Source organism: Haliotis rubra, unplaced genomic scaffold (assembly GCF_003918875.1).
Source record: "Haliotis rubra isolate DU_JTF1 unplaced genomic scaffold, ASM391887v1 Scf795, whole genome shotgun sequence".
Lineage (NCBI taxonomy): Eukaryota > Metazoa > Mollusca > Gastropoda > Lepetellida > Haliotidae > Haliotis > Haliotis rubra.
The window spans coordinates 384,947-399,826 of NW_025767518.1; the positions used below are offsets into that span (position 1 = coordinate 384,947).

The 14,880-nt window shown below is 42.8% G+C and overlaps 1 protein-coding gene across 1 annotated transcript; it reads right to left on the reverse strand.

Annotated features, from left to right (window-relative positions):
- Window positions 1-483: 483 nt before the first annotated feature.
- On the reverse strand, window positions 484-5,000 carry LOC124261292 (leucine-rich repeat and immunoglobulin-like domain-containing nogo receptor-interacting protein 1-B). Its single transcript, XM_046695599.1, has 3 exons — window positions 4,884-5,000; window positions 3,219-4,100; window positions 484-711 (listed from the first exon to the last, which is right to left on the reverse strand). The coding sequence occupies exons 1-3, from the start codon at window positions 4,884-4,886 to the stop codon at window positions 559-561; spliced, it is 1,038 nt and encodes a 345-aa protein (XP_046551555.1). The 5' UTR covers window positions 4,887-5,000; the 3' UTR covers window positions 484-558.
- Window positions 5,001-14,880: the final 9,880 nt, after the last annotated feature.

Here is a 14,880-nt window from a genome sequence, read left to right on the forward strand (position 1 = left end):
TAACAGACCCTGAACCTGACGGAATCTAGACTTGCTTTATTTAGGGCTTTAGCATTGCAGGGAGGGCTAGGCAGTAGGGAAAATAATGTGGTTCAGGGACTGTGAGACAGACTACTACTATTGCTTCTGCTGCTGCTACACCTACTGCTGATACTGCTGCTGCTACTGCTTCTACAGCTTGTACAAATATTGCTGTTGTTGCTGCTACACCTACTGCTGCTACTGCTGCTACTGCTTCTACAGCTTGTACAAATATTGCTGTTGTTGCTGCTACACCTACTGCTGATACTGCTGCTGCTGCTACTGCTTCTACAGCTTGTACAAATATTGCTGTTGTTGCTGCTACACCTACTGCTGATACTGCTGCTGCTGCTACTGCTTCTACAGCTTGTACAAATATTGCTGTTGTTGCTGCTACACCTACTGCTGATACTGCTGCTGCACTGTTTTGTATTACAAGTTGACAAAACACAACCAAATTCATCGTAGTTTTATATTTATTGTTTCTTCATATCAGCATGATACGTTTATGAAACAGGCCAAAGATTAGGTCCTGCTTCAATTAAGGGTCATGTCGAATTTGAAGCTGAGGTTGTTGTCCGACATGTCGAAGTTGAACCGGAAGCAGGCCAACGCCTCCCTGTAGTTCTGATTGGCCAACTGGAGGCGGATCTGTTCACGGGTGCAGTTGCCACTTGTTGGGATAGGAGGCTGAAAGAATCAGAAAAGTGAAATACATTGGTAGCCCTAGTTAAAATATTTACATTCGAAAAAACATAGAGTATCGATTCCTTAATTGTCAGCTTTTTACATAACCAGTCTGATATTGTGTGAGTTTTAAGCTGGTTGGAACATTTTTTCAGTTCTATGGAGGTTTGACGTAGGAGACAAAGACCTTGATGAAGTGTTTACAACTTTGGGGAAAGCCACGAGCACGGGTATAGGACTGATAAACTAGAAACAGCATCAGATCGAAGTCACGACTGGGCGGCAAGTGCTATCACGCTGAAAAGTAGGGGGCGGGGTTTGGGGGTGGGGTGGTGTGTTACTGAAAGGGAAACAACCATTGCGATAGCGACCAACTAGTGCAATACCATTGCAATAGCTTTTTCTCATTGAATTGTCTCAATTGAAGTCATTTTCTAAATAAATGTATGGTTTATGTGAAATAAAACAAGTTGAAGTAGTTTCAGTCTCTTTTAATAACTGACAAGAAACTTGAAACCCAGATCAAGTAAACAGTTAACACATGACCTCAGTGAAGCTGCAAGTCTGCACCCAAACATCCTGTATTTTGCGCTGCGTGTTTTTCAACGAAAGCCAATCACTAAACTATAGATAGTCACAGTTTCATTTCTACCCTCGATTAAGTGCTATCGGAGACTCAACAATTGCAATCCACCGATAGTTCGATGCCTCGTTACAGCCCTACTGATTTGCTGTTTGCCTTTACAATATTTCGGACAGTGTGTTCTAATGACAAATACATCTAACGAGCGACATGGTCAATGTCCCCGTGACAGACAGACTCTTTACAGAATATTCCAGTGACAGAAGCACTTCTACAGACTATTCTTGAGACGCTGGGACGTTTTCGTACCCTATCAATGGGCCAGAGGGTCTCTCTACAAAGCATCCTTGGACAGAAGGACTTGCTGCTCACTGTTTGTGAGGCAGCGGGACTAGCTTAGCCTATCCCTGGACTTTCTACAGAGTCTCCCTGGGACAGAAGGAATATCTACAGACTGTTCCCGCGACAGAAGGACTTTCTTTAGTCTATCCTGGGACATAGGGATGTTCTGTGGAGTTCCCTGGGACAGAAGGAGTATCTACAGACTGTTCCCGAGACAGAAGGACCTTTTTTAGCCTATCCCTGGGACATAGGAATTCTGTGGAGTTCCCTTACATAGGAGGAATGTCTACAGACTGTTCCCGAGACAAAAGAACTATCTTTAGCCTATCCATGGGGCATAGGGATGTTCTGTGGAGTTCCCTGGGACAGAAGGAGTATCTACAGACTGTTCCCGAGACAGAAGGACCTTTTTTAGCCTATCCCTGGGACATAGGGATGTTCTGTGGAGTTCCCTTACATAGGAGGAATATCTACAGACTGTTTCCGAGACAAAAGGACTTTCTGAGCCTCTCCCTGGGACATAGGGATGTCCTGTGGAGTTCCCTGGGACAGAAGGGATATCTACAGGCTGTTTCCGAGACATAAAGTCTTTCTTTTTGCCTACCCCTGGGACGTAGGGATGTTCTGTGGAGGTCCCTGGGACAGAAGGAGTATCTACATACTGTTCCCGAGACAGAAGGACCTTTTTTAGCCTATCCCTGGGACATAGGGATGTTCTGTGGAGTTCCCTTACATAGGAGGAATGTCTACAGACTGTTCCCGAGACAAAAGGACTTTCTTTAGCCTATTCATGGGACATGGTGACGTTCTGAGTAGTTCCCTGGGCCAGAAGGAATATCTACAGACTGTTTCCGAAACAGAAGGACTTTCTTTAGTCTATCCCTGGGACATATGGATGTTCTGTGGAGCTCCCTGGGACAGAAGGAATGTCTACAGACTGTTTCCGAGGCATAAGGACTTTCTTTTGCCTACCTCTGAGACATAGGGATGTTCTGTGGAGGTCCCTGGGACAGAAGGAGTATCTACAGACTGTTCCCGAGACAGAAGGACCTTTTTTAGCCTATCCATGGGACATAGGGATGTTCTGTGGAGTTCCCTTACATAGGAGGAATGTCTACAGACTGTTCCCGAGACAAAATGACTTTCTTTAGCCTATTCATGGGACATGGTGACGTTCTGAGTAGTTCCCTGGGACAGAAGGAATGTCTACATACTGTTTCCGAGGCATAAGGACTTTCTTTAGCCTATTCATGGGACATGGTGACGTTCTGAGTAGTTCCCTGGGACAGAAGGAATGTCTACATACTGTTTCCGAGGCATAAGGACTTTCTTTAGCCTATCCCTGGGACATAGGGATGTTCTGTGGAGTTCCCTGGGACAGAAGGAATATCTACAGACTGTTCCCGAGACAGAATGACTGTCTACAGTCTGAGTGTTCTTGAGAAATTGCGTCTTTATATAGAACATAACTGGAATATGCTTCTCCTCGTAAAACTATAGTATGACGTCACTCGAAGGATATAACTTAACCATTTACATTTGACAGCTACCAAAACATTCGTGAAAGGCACGAAAATATACTCACTCTGACGGTCGATGTGACGCCAGTGTCAACATTATTGAAACTCCCGGGGCACGCACTCGGCACACTGACATCAGGACGCTGACAGCGGTTGAGGCTGCCTGGGGTGAGGTTCTGGATCTGGTTGGGGGCAAAGCAGTGCTGTCTGCCGGAGAACCTGGTTCCGCGTCTGTACAGCTCGACGTTGTCACAGTTGCACGGCGTTGTCAGGTACTGCACCGACGTCAGTTCCTCAAGGGTGTTGCAGCCGATATTCATGACGGAGCCTCTGGTGATCTGGGACGATTGGAAGCTGTAGGGGGGTAGATCAAAGGCGTAGCTCATGAGGTTTGTGATGTTGGTGTACTGAATCTTCAAGGACCGACTGTAGATGATGTCCTTAAAAGCATACGGTCGGATGGTGAAGATCTTGGCATAGCTGAAGGTAAGTGAGTTCACACCAGTCAGGTTGTGGAATGCGTAGGAATCGATGGTGGTGATGTTGGAATAGGAAAATGTGATTTGACGGTTGATGTTTTTGTCCAGGTTGCTAAAGGCACCTCCCCTGATGTTGGTGATGTTTACTCGGGAGAAGGTCACTGAAGCTTGGATATCGGAGAACGCGCAGCTCTGTATTGTGCCCAGGGATCCATAAGTAAAGCTTATAGATTTCAGATTGGGGCTTCCATGGAATCTTCCACTTGGGATCTCCCTGAAGTTTGAATAATAGAAATAGGCCGTGGTTATGTAGGAGGGAATGTAAGTGGGAAAGATGGAGAGGCGCTGGCAGGTCATGGCGTTGTTGGAGGTGGTGCATCTGCATCCGGATGGACATCCGACCTGGCCAGCTGCCAACTGGACACACAGACAGACACACAGTAGGAGCACGAGGTTGCCTGAGGACATCTGTGAAAAATGATTCGTAAAAATACACTTAAAGACAAAACGTATTGATGTTTTACTGGTGTTTACGTCTTTAACGTGAGTGAGTGAGTGAGTTGGGTTTTACGCCGCTTTTAGCAATATTCCAGCAATATCACGGCGGGGGATGCCATAAATGAGCGTCACACATTGTGCCCATACGGGGAATCGAACCCGGATCGTCGGCGTGAACGCTTTAACCACTAGGCTACCACACGCCCCACTTCTTTAAAGGGCATTAAGGAGATGAACTATGATCAAAGAATTTTGGATATCAACTTCTTCTTTATTGTTGAACACGATGTTTCTTGCTCTTTCAGGTGAATGATGCTGCTTGTTCAGGCTATGTATGTGCGGGCGTTCGTGCGTTCGTGCGTGTGTGTATGTGTGTATGTGTGTATGTGTGTATGTGTGGCTGTTTGTGCTAGTCCAGACTTTATAACTGAAATTATCATACCGCAGTTATAACATGGGCCTCACTCAGACACAGCATAGTGACTGCGAGTTGAGTGTTATGTTTGACTGGTCATATGCTTTACTAACGACTCACATCGGTTGTATGTTTTACTAAGGATTTTTTGTGCTTGTATCTTTTACACGAGACTAACATTATGTGGGTAGGAAAATTACAACCCTAAAGTTACCCGCAACTGCTTGACATCAATGGTTTTGAAGAGAGGTAATTAAAACAAAGATTCATATGTAGTTCTGATATTTAACATACATATGGAAAATATAAATCAATATCGTAAAAAAGTAAAAACCTACCATTTTGGGTGTTGTAGCCGACGCACCTGTTATATATGATCACAATCGCTGTGAAGACACACAGCTCACGCGAATAAATCCGACGTTATATATGAGCACACGCAGCTGTCAAACTGTCAATCACATACGTCAGGGTGGAGCTGTTGTATCCGGATCGTTCACAGGCGGTCACGTGCTTCCACGGCCATGATGGGTGGTCATTCACGTCATGAGTGGCTTCGAGGCATTCTTTCGACTTTCTTTCTTTACTATCTTTAAAAATAACTTTCTGCATAGTATTCGATAGAGAATACAAATTTTATCTTTGTTTGCACCATGGAGCCATTTGACATTATTCAACAGGTTAGATTAGTATGATTCGTGTCGACAGTATTTATTTGATGTAGATACTGTCGAAAACTTGTTATATATGCCTGCTTTCAAAATATGTATGTTTTGAAAGGGTTCTTTTAGAAACAAAATCGAGTTAAAAAAACAGATAAGATTCCACATGCTCGTTGTTTATTTACAATAAAACACACGGTAATTCGAATTAGTCAACTATTTTCTTGCTGTTTAGATTATATATTCTCGTTGCTTTAACTATTTTCGCGCTGCTTCAGCTATTCAATGTGAGAGCTTCACGCTCGTAGTTCAATAACGAGTGCACATACATTGTCAGACATCGTGCCATTTTCATCCACAAACAACTAACTTCCTGGTTTATACCAACGACCTACACGGGGATGGCGTAGAATATTTATGTATGTAAACTGTGTATATGGGACCTAACGGCCCGCCGCCCTCGGCAAACACCACAACCTCGAGTACCCGTACCTATCTTTCAGTCATAACCCAGGCATTTGAGTTAACAGGGGAAATTTTCGTAAAAAGAGTCCGTTAGTTTCATTACTTCTGTTTTCCTTTTTACTAAGTTTTGATAACGTTTGCAGTTGTTGCCAAATCCAGACGTGTATTGATGCGAGTGAATCCCTTTGAGTTTATGAATGTGTTAAATTGTTGCAGGACTGATAGAGTACTTCTTCATACGGAAGCGGACCATGAAAGTCCGTATGATTACTTCTATAACTTTTAACTTTTTAAAGTGTACTTCACGAAAGGTAGTAGTTTACCTTTTCAGAATTATAAAAGTAGTCACTGTTAGCTCCCTCCTCCCCCGAAAATTCCTGGATCCTATCCTATTCCCTTTTATTTATGATTGTACTGAAATATACGTACACCTTTACTGTAAACAGCTGTGTCCATTCCTACAGGTTTGTACGTACACGTATCTTGTGAACACCCGGTGTACTGGAATGTACGTACACCTATATTGTAAACGGCTGTGTTCGTTCCTGTAGTAGAGTGTATGTACATGTATCTTGTGAACACCCGGTGTACTGGAATGTACGTACACCTATATTGTAAACAGCTGTGTCCGTTCCTGTAGTAGAGTGTACGTACACGTATCTTGTGAACACCTGGTGTACTGGAATGTACGTACACTTATATTGTAAACAGCTGTGTCCGTTCCTGTAGTAGAGTATACGTACACGTATCTTGTCAACACCTTGTGTACTGGAATGTACGTACACCTATATTGTAAACAACTGTGTTCGTTCCTGTAGTAGAGTGTACGTACACGTATCTTGTGAACACCTGGTGTACTGGAATGTACGTACACCTATATTGTAAACAACTATGTTCGTTTCTGTAGTAGAGTGTACGTACACGTATCTTGTGAACACCTGGTGTACTGGAATGTACGTACACCTATATTGTTAACGGCTGTGTCGGTTCCTGTAGTAGAGTGTACGTACACGTATCTTGTGAACACCCGGTGTACTGGAATGTACGTACACCTATATTGTAAACAGTTGTGTCCGTTCCTGTAGTAGCGTGTACGTACACGTATCTTGTGAACACCTGGTGTACTTGAATGTACGTACACCTATATTGTTAACGGCTGTGTCGGTTCCTGTAGTGGAGTGTACGTACACGTATCTTGTGAACACCTTGTGTACTTGAATGGACGTACACCTATATTCTAAACAGATGTGTCCGTTCCTGTAGTAGAGTGTATGTACACGTATCTTGTGAACACCCGGTGTAGTGGAATGTACCTACACGTATATTGTAAACAGCTGTGTCCGTTCCTGCAGTAGTGTACGTACATGTATCTTGTGAACACCTGGTGTCATTCTCATAATACAACGTGTCCAATGAGTAAGGTGTTCACATGTAAAATTGTTAATATTTCATCTATGCATTATGACAACAATTCACTCAACGTGATACAAAACAGAACTTAAAGTTGTGTCATACAATTATACATGTACATATTTGCACAATATATAGAGGCTCTTTAATTGTGTTGACATACACAGTTTCTGTCATCTAGTTTAACGGTTACGGCTGATTTACGTTTTCCTTGATAATCGTCGTTTTACAAATTTAGTTTTGCGTGATTTTCCTTTTTAAATCAACTACGGCGTAAAGATTGTCAAGACACGTCTATCAGGGACAAACAAAAACCAAACTAGCCATTATGCGTGTCACAACATGGTCGAGATCATGGCCACTGACGCGGTGTTCAGGAGCATAGACATTTACTCATGTGGTCAAGAGCGTAGACATTTAGTCATGTGGTCAAGAGCGTAGACATTTACACGTGGTCAAGAGCATAGACATTTACTCATGTGGTCAAGAGCGTAGACATTTACTCATGAGGTCAAGAGCGTAGACATTTACTCATGTGGTCAAGAGCGTAGACATTTACTCATGTGGTCAAGAGCGTAGACATTTACACATGTGGTCAAGAGCGTAGGCATTTACACATGGTCAAGAGCGTAGACATTTACTCATGTGGTCAAGAGCGTAGACATTTACTCATGTGGTCAAGAGCATAGACATTTACTCATGTAGTCAAGAGCATAGACATCTACTCATGTGGTCAAGAGAATAGACATTTACTCTTGATGTCAAGAGCATAAACATTTACTCGTGTGGTCAAGAGCATAGACATCTACTCATGTGGTCAAGAGCATAGACATTTACTCATGTGGTCAAGAGCGTAGACATTTACTCATGTGGTCAAGAGCGTAGACATTTACACATGTGATAAAGAGCGTAGACATTTACTCATGTAGTCAAGAGCATAGACATTTACTCATGTGGTCAAGAGCATAGACATCTACTCATGTGGTCAAGCGCATAGACATTTACTCTTGATGTCAAGAGCATAGACATCTACTTATGTGGTCAAGAGCATAGACATTTACTCATGTGGTCAAGAGCATAGACATTTACTCATGTGGTCAAGAGCATAGACATCTACTCATGTGGTCAAGAGCATAGATATTTACTCTTGATGTCAAGAGCATAGACATTTACTCATGTGGTCAAGAGCATAGACATTTACTCATGTGGTCAAGAGCGTAGACATTTACTCATGTGGCCAAGAGCGTAGACATTTACACACGTGATCAAGAGCATAGACATCTACTCATGTGGTCAAGAGCATAGATATTTACTCTTGATGTCAAGTGCATAGACATTTACTCATGTGGTCAAGAGCATAGACATTTACTCATGTGGTCAAGAGCGTAGACATTTACTCATGTGGTCAAGAGCATAGACATTTACACATGTGATCAAGAGCATAGACATTTACTCATGTGGTCAAGAGCATAGACATTTACTCATGTGGTTAAGAGCATAAACATCTACTCATGTGGTCAAGAGCATAGACATTTATTCTTGATGACAAGAGCAGAGACATCTACTCATGTGGTCAAGAGCATAGACATTTACTCATGTGGTCAAGAGCATAGATATTTACTCATGTGGTCAAGGGCATAGACATTTACTCATGTGGTGGAGAGCATAGACATCTACTCATGTGGTCAAGAGCGTAGACATTTACTCATGTGGTCAAGGGCATAGACATTTACTCGTGTGGTCAAGAGCGTAGACAATGACTCGGGTGTTCAAGAACAGCGAAGGGGAATGATGTGGTCAAGAGCATAGACAATGACTTGGATGTTCAAGAAAAGCGAAGGAGACTGATGTGGTCAAGAGCAGAGACATTTACTCATTTAGTCAAGAGCATAGACATTTACTCGTGTGGTCAAGAGCATAGACATCTACTCATGTGGTCAAGAGTATAGACATTTACTCGTGTGGTCAAGAGCATAGACATTTACTCATGTGGTCAAGAGCATAAACATCTACCCATGTGGTCAAGAGCATAGACATTTACTCATGTTGTCAAGAGCATAGACATTTACTCATGTGGTCAAAGCATAGACATTTACTCGTATGGTCAAGAGCATAGACATTTACTCATGTGGTCAAGAGCATAGACAATGACTCGGGTGTTCAAGAACAGCGAAGGGGACTGATGTGGTCAAGAGCATAGACAATGATTGGGGTGTTCAAGAACAGCGAAGGGGACTGATGTGGTCCAGAGCATAGACATTTACTCATGTGGTGAAGAGCATAAACATCTACTCATGTGGTCAAGAGCATAGACATTTACTCTTGTGGTCAAAGCATAGACCTCTACTCATTTGGTCAAAGCATAGACATTTACTCATGTGGTCAGGCGCATAGACAATGATTCGGGTGTTCAAGAACAGCGAAGGGGACTGATGTGGTCAAGAGCATTGACAATGACTGGGGTGTTCAAGAACAAGGAAAGGGACTGGAGTGGTCAAGAGCATAGATAATGACTCGGGTGGCCAAGTCCATGGACATTGACAGTCGGGTGTCTGTTGTGGAGAACATGGTGATGTCTCGTGTTCTCGAGAACGTGTTTATTGTTCGAGAATGATAACATCACAAACAGCAAATGTGTCTATGGAACGATTATACGAATTTCAAAGAAAACGTTAGGTAAATATCTGCCTTTTAATCGCATTGTCAAAGGTATGAAATGTTTGTTTAAAACTATAATTCATGACGTCTTCATACTGTGTGACAGGAACGGGTGTGAGCGAACACATTCCATCCATACTTTTAAACCAGTGTTATGTCGTTCGTACCTGTGATGGTTACTTTTCCCAGGATTTTCCAACAAGATTGTCTGGACCCCGCGGCCCTTCTAGATCTTCCGGGTACACGGGATCTTAACAATAAGCACGTGTTTACAGTACACCTTATCGGAGGCACGTTTTCTAAACATTTAATGATATCGCAAAAACTTAGACGAAATGTTTGTCTCATGCCTAATTGAGTATTATAGACTTTCATACATCATACATTGAAACACGAAAGCAGTGCCGATCAGTTGGGGGTTATTTCGGCTTACTATTGAAATCTAAATATACTGAACAGCAAAAGAAACGCAACTCTGTTTTTTGTCAAGTTTTTAGATAGAAGGTGAGGTGAGGTGAATTTGGTTTAACGTCGTGCTTGAGAATATTTAGCTCATATGACGACGTACATGCGTGTGTATGTGTATGTGCGGCTGCCTGTACTAGCCCAGACTTAAGCTAGTTTTATAGTGCTTGCCCACTTAGATACCATGCCGCAGTGAGGCATAAATACCCAAGTCAGACACATTATACTGACTCCGAGCCGACCAGTCTTTGTTGTACCCATAAATGCCTAGCGCCAGGCAGGGACCAACAAGTACCATATTTTAACGTCTTTTGGTATGACGCGGTCGGGGATCGAACCCGCGACCTTCCGCTCTCCGGGCGGACGCTCTAACCACTACACCACGGAGGCGGTCTTTAGACAAAAGACATAAACATGAACGCTTACTTGTATGATATTTAATTTTTACGAAATTTGCGTTTCTTTTGCTGTTCAGTATATTTCGTTCTCGTGTGTATCTGATCCTGTTCATGGGATTCCTGTCAGACATTGTAGATGTAACATTATCGTCCCGGTTATAATGTGTGCCCGCCAAAGTATGATGTTCGTAAAAGGTATGGTGGTAAAGTTCAGTGACTTGGTGGTGGGAAGGGAAAATACATATTATTATTTATTGGTTTCGAAACGTAACGTCCAAACCACAGATATGGTGACCGTACATCACCTTCGGAGAACCTTTCCTCGTTTGTTTGATTTGTAACGGCCATTGACCCGGTATATTTGCTTCCCCAGAATCCGTATCGATAGCATCATGGACCTTCAAATACCCAAACAATGAAACCATAACGACAATCACAAAGGGACAGATTAGTTTGATCTCACCCAACGCTTTCTGACAAGTGTGAAAAATCAGCACCGTATTCTTTCGATATACAACATAACTATCATCAAACCGTAGGCCTTTATCAAGATGAAAAAAAGAACGATCAAACCAGGTTACCTGGCGAAGTGAGCGAGTTTAGTTTTGTGCCGCTATTATCATTATTCCAGCAATATCACGACGGGGCACAAAAGAAATGGGCTTCACACAAAGTATCCATGTGGGGAATCGAATCCGGGTTTTCGGTTGACCACTAGGCTACTACACGTCCCATGGCTTAAGGACGACTGACTGACTGACTGAGTTTGGTTTTACGCCGCTTTTAGCAATATTCCAGCAACATCACGGCGGGGGACACCAGTAATGGGCTTCACACATTGTGCCCATGTGGGGATTCGAACCCGGGTCTTCGGCGTGACGAGCCAACGCTTTAACCATTAGGCTACCCCACCGACCCCTTAAGGACGACACTGACATAACGTCATGACTGTTTGTAGGATCTGTATGCACTTGTTCTTTCTTTCATTCCATTCACGCAACTTGACACAGTCTTTCCGTCTTCTGCTGACCAGTGTCAGACCGGAAGTACCTGCACCACCACCTCCATCACCTGCAACGGCCTCACCTCCATCCCATCCCTGCCTCCCATGACGTCACATCCCGCCGACTCAACATCATCAGCAGCTTGTGTTCTGACAGTCCCAACTAGGAGAACGAGTGTGACTCACCCGCCAGATGGCGATCACATGAGCGTCATCAACACCGCACCAGCAGGACTACAGTGATGATACGACTGCATGCTGTTGGCATCCGGGCCTTTCCACCATTATGGGGCAAGTCATGAACCCGGCAGCATCGACTAAATCGTCCACGTTTGGCGAGGAAAGTGAGGCTCTTGCAACGTTGCATTTGAGTAACTATGATATATGTGGTGTCTTGACAACACGTACACAATGTTTGTGACTTGTAAGTCAAAATCAAAAAGGTTTTCAAAATAGTTGATTTTTTAAAAAAGATTCCAGGGCCTAGATTTTCGAAGCTCTCTTAGTGCTAAGATAGTCGTAAGTTAATGTTAATGTATGACACTTACGGCCCTTCAAATACCCAAGGGGCGGTGGGGTAGCCTCATGGTTAAAGCGTTGGCTTGTCACGCCGAAGACCCGGGTTCGAACCCCCACATGGGTACAATGTGTGAAGCCCATTTCTGGTGTCCCCCGCCGTGATGTTGCTGGAATATTGCTAAAAGCAGTGTAAAACCAAACTCAGTCTGTCAGTCAAATACCCAAACAATGTAAGCATAAAGACAATCACAACGTGACAGATTGGCTTGATATCAGCCAACGCTTTCTGCCAAAGTGTGAAAAATGAGCACCTTATTCTTTCGATATACAACATAACTACCATCAAACCGTAGGCCTTTATCAAGATCTAATACAAAATCGGGTGCTATCACGAGTGAACAAATACAAGATTCCAGGTACGTGTTTTATTTTGTGTCTACCACAAAGAAATCTTAATTCCCTTTTGAACTGCCAAGCAAAAGGCAGTACTCACATTAGAGGTACATTTATTTTGTCCTATGGTATTTTAAGGTGTGCAAGAAACTACCGGTTTAACAAAAAAGTAGGATACACCTTTTTCCTCTGATTGCTTGAAGAGCGAATTAGCCAAATGTTTGAAGAGCGAGAGCACTTTCGTGATTGTTTTCTAAATAGGCAGACTTTGATTACGTGGTCTTTCAAGTGTGCCATCATTAGCTGAGGTTAAACCGCTTGATTGTGTTGTAAAGAGACGGGCATTGTTTAGATCCACTTTCACGGCTGCAGACATTTACCCCAAAAACGTGCCACGTGTCTTCCGGGTTCAAAGTTCACAGGCATGCGCACATAGTTTTACGAATGTTTATATTTCGCTCCAACTGTCCAAGTGTCATATTGTCTCTTTCAAGCATAGAGGAATTAATTTTACCGAGAGAATACTCGTGTTCCCGCTGTGAAAAGATATGCACAGCTTCCGGAAGTTTCTGTTCGGAACCTTTTCTAACTCTCTGGGTCACAACCCATTACTATTCTGGATGTTCTAGAAGCTTCCAGATATGCCTTTACTCCCGGTCCGAATATTTATACCAGCTCACAGCTTTCCCCTTTTTACTAGTGCTGGTATTGGCATACAACCTGAGATACGATACATCACGATACACAAATTTTAGTCATGACGGTATATTTCCAAAGTATTGAGCATTAAAGCTGCGATACGATACGTATCACGATACTAAAATCTTTAATTCTAACACCAACTATAAACACCTTAAGATCAAAACAAAACCATTTTAAAGTATTTCGTCAGTTTCTGCCAGCGTTTTTCAATGTTGACTCCGCAGTTGGGTTTGCAGGGAATAGTCCTTTTGCCAGAAGTTTATGCTCGTGGGTTCGAATCCCATTTCCCCCTGATCATGTTTATATGTCTGTCAAACCCATAACCTTTCCTGGTGGGTTTCGCTAAATTTGGTTGTTTAACGCCACAGTTAGCAATATGCCAGGTAACCCGGCCTGCAAACCAGTGACCAACAGCATGAGCATCGACCTACGCAACTGGGATACGATCACAAGTAAGTGAGTGAGTTCAGTTTTACGCTCAGCAATATTCCAGCTATATGGCGGCGGTCTGTAAATAATCGAGTCTGGACCAGACAATCCAGTGATCAACAGCATGAGCATCGATCTGCGCAATTGGGAACCGATGACATGTGTCAACCAAGTCAGCGAGCCTGACCATCCGATCCCGTTAGTCGCCTCTTACGACAAGCAGAGTCGCCTTTTGGGGGTAGCATGGGTTGCTGAAGACCTATTCTACCCGGATCTTCACGGGTCGGCAATATTCAAAGTTAAACATCGATGTATCGTGGACCATTTGAAATATCGTATCGGGATATACGACAATGTAAAACTTTGTATCGATTCACTGTATCGGCGGGCGATGGATCGATGCATCAATGCGTATCGATGAATCGTCACACAACTACTATAGACTGCCGACAGATACAGTGTAATGCAATTTTACGATTTACGTTCTACAATGAATACCACTCACACTTGGGGAGTCAAACCTAAGGCCCTCAGAGTGACGAGAGAACGCTATATCCACAAGGCCACCGCACCAATCTTTAGTCTGCAAACAGCTCACACTAGGCTCACAACAAGTGCAAATAAGTTCAAGGAGACAAACATAATTAATTTTTCTGACATAATATCACATTTAAAAGTTACGTTTAAATTTTGAAAGCCTATCCATGCTTGCTAATATTTGTAACCTGGTTTGCAATCGTTTGTTTACATATTTAATAATTTGACAAACAGTCCACATTCAGCAAGGGAGACTAACCTAAGTTCAACGTTTTAATTTAACAAATTTTGTTTTAATTTTAATTTTGCCAAACAGTCCACATGACAAGTATTTAGCAATAAGAGGTTTTATTGAGCAAGTATGCTTTATCTGTTGCCTGAGCGGATTTTAGGATGAGTGCTTGGAATCCTGTTTGAAAAAAGACAAAGGTTCGGGCGAGGTTATAAATTCTTGTGTCAATATTCCATTGGAAGGAATGCGATAAGTGTTTATCAACACACCTTTAGGATGGTCATTGCTGTCTTCGGATTCGTCAATAATGACCTTTCTTCCGGGTACATCTATGTAAAAAATGTGCAAACGGTTTCACTTCTTGCTAAGTTGAACAGTATTTTCCTGTGCTGTACAAGTTAGTATTATACATTGGACATACACCCGTGTGTATATCAGAAGCAAGCGTTGCTTTGATCATTC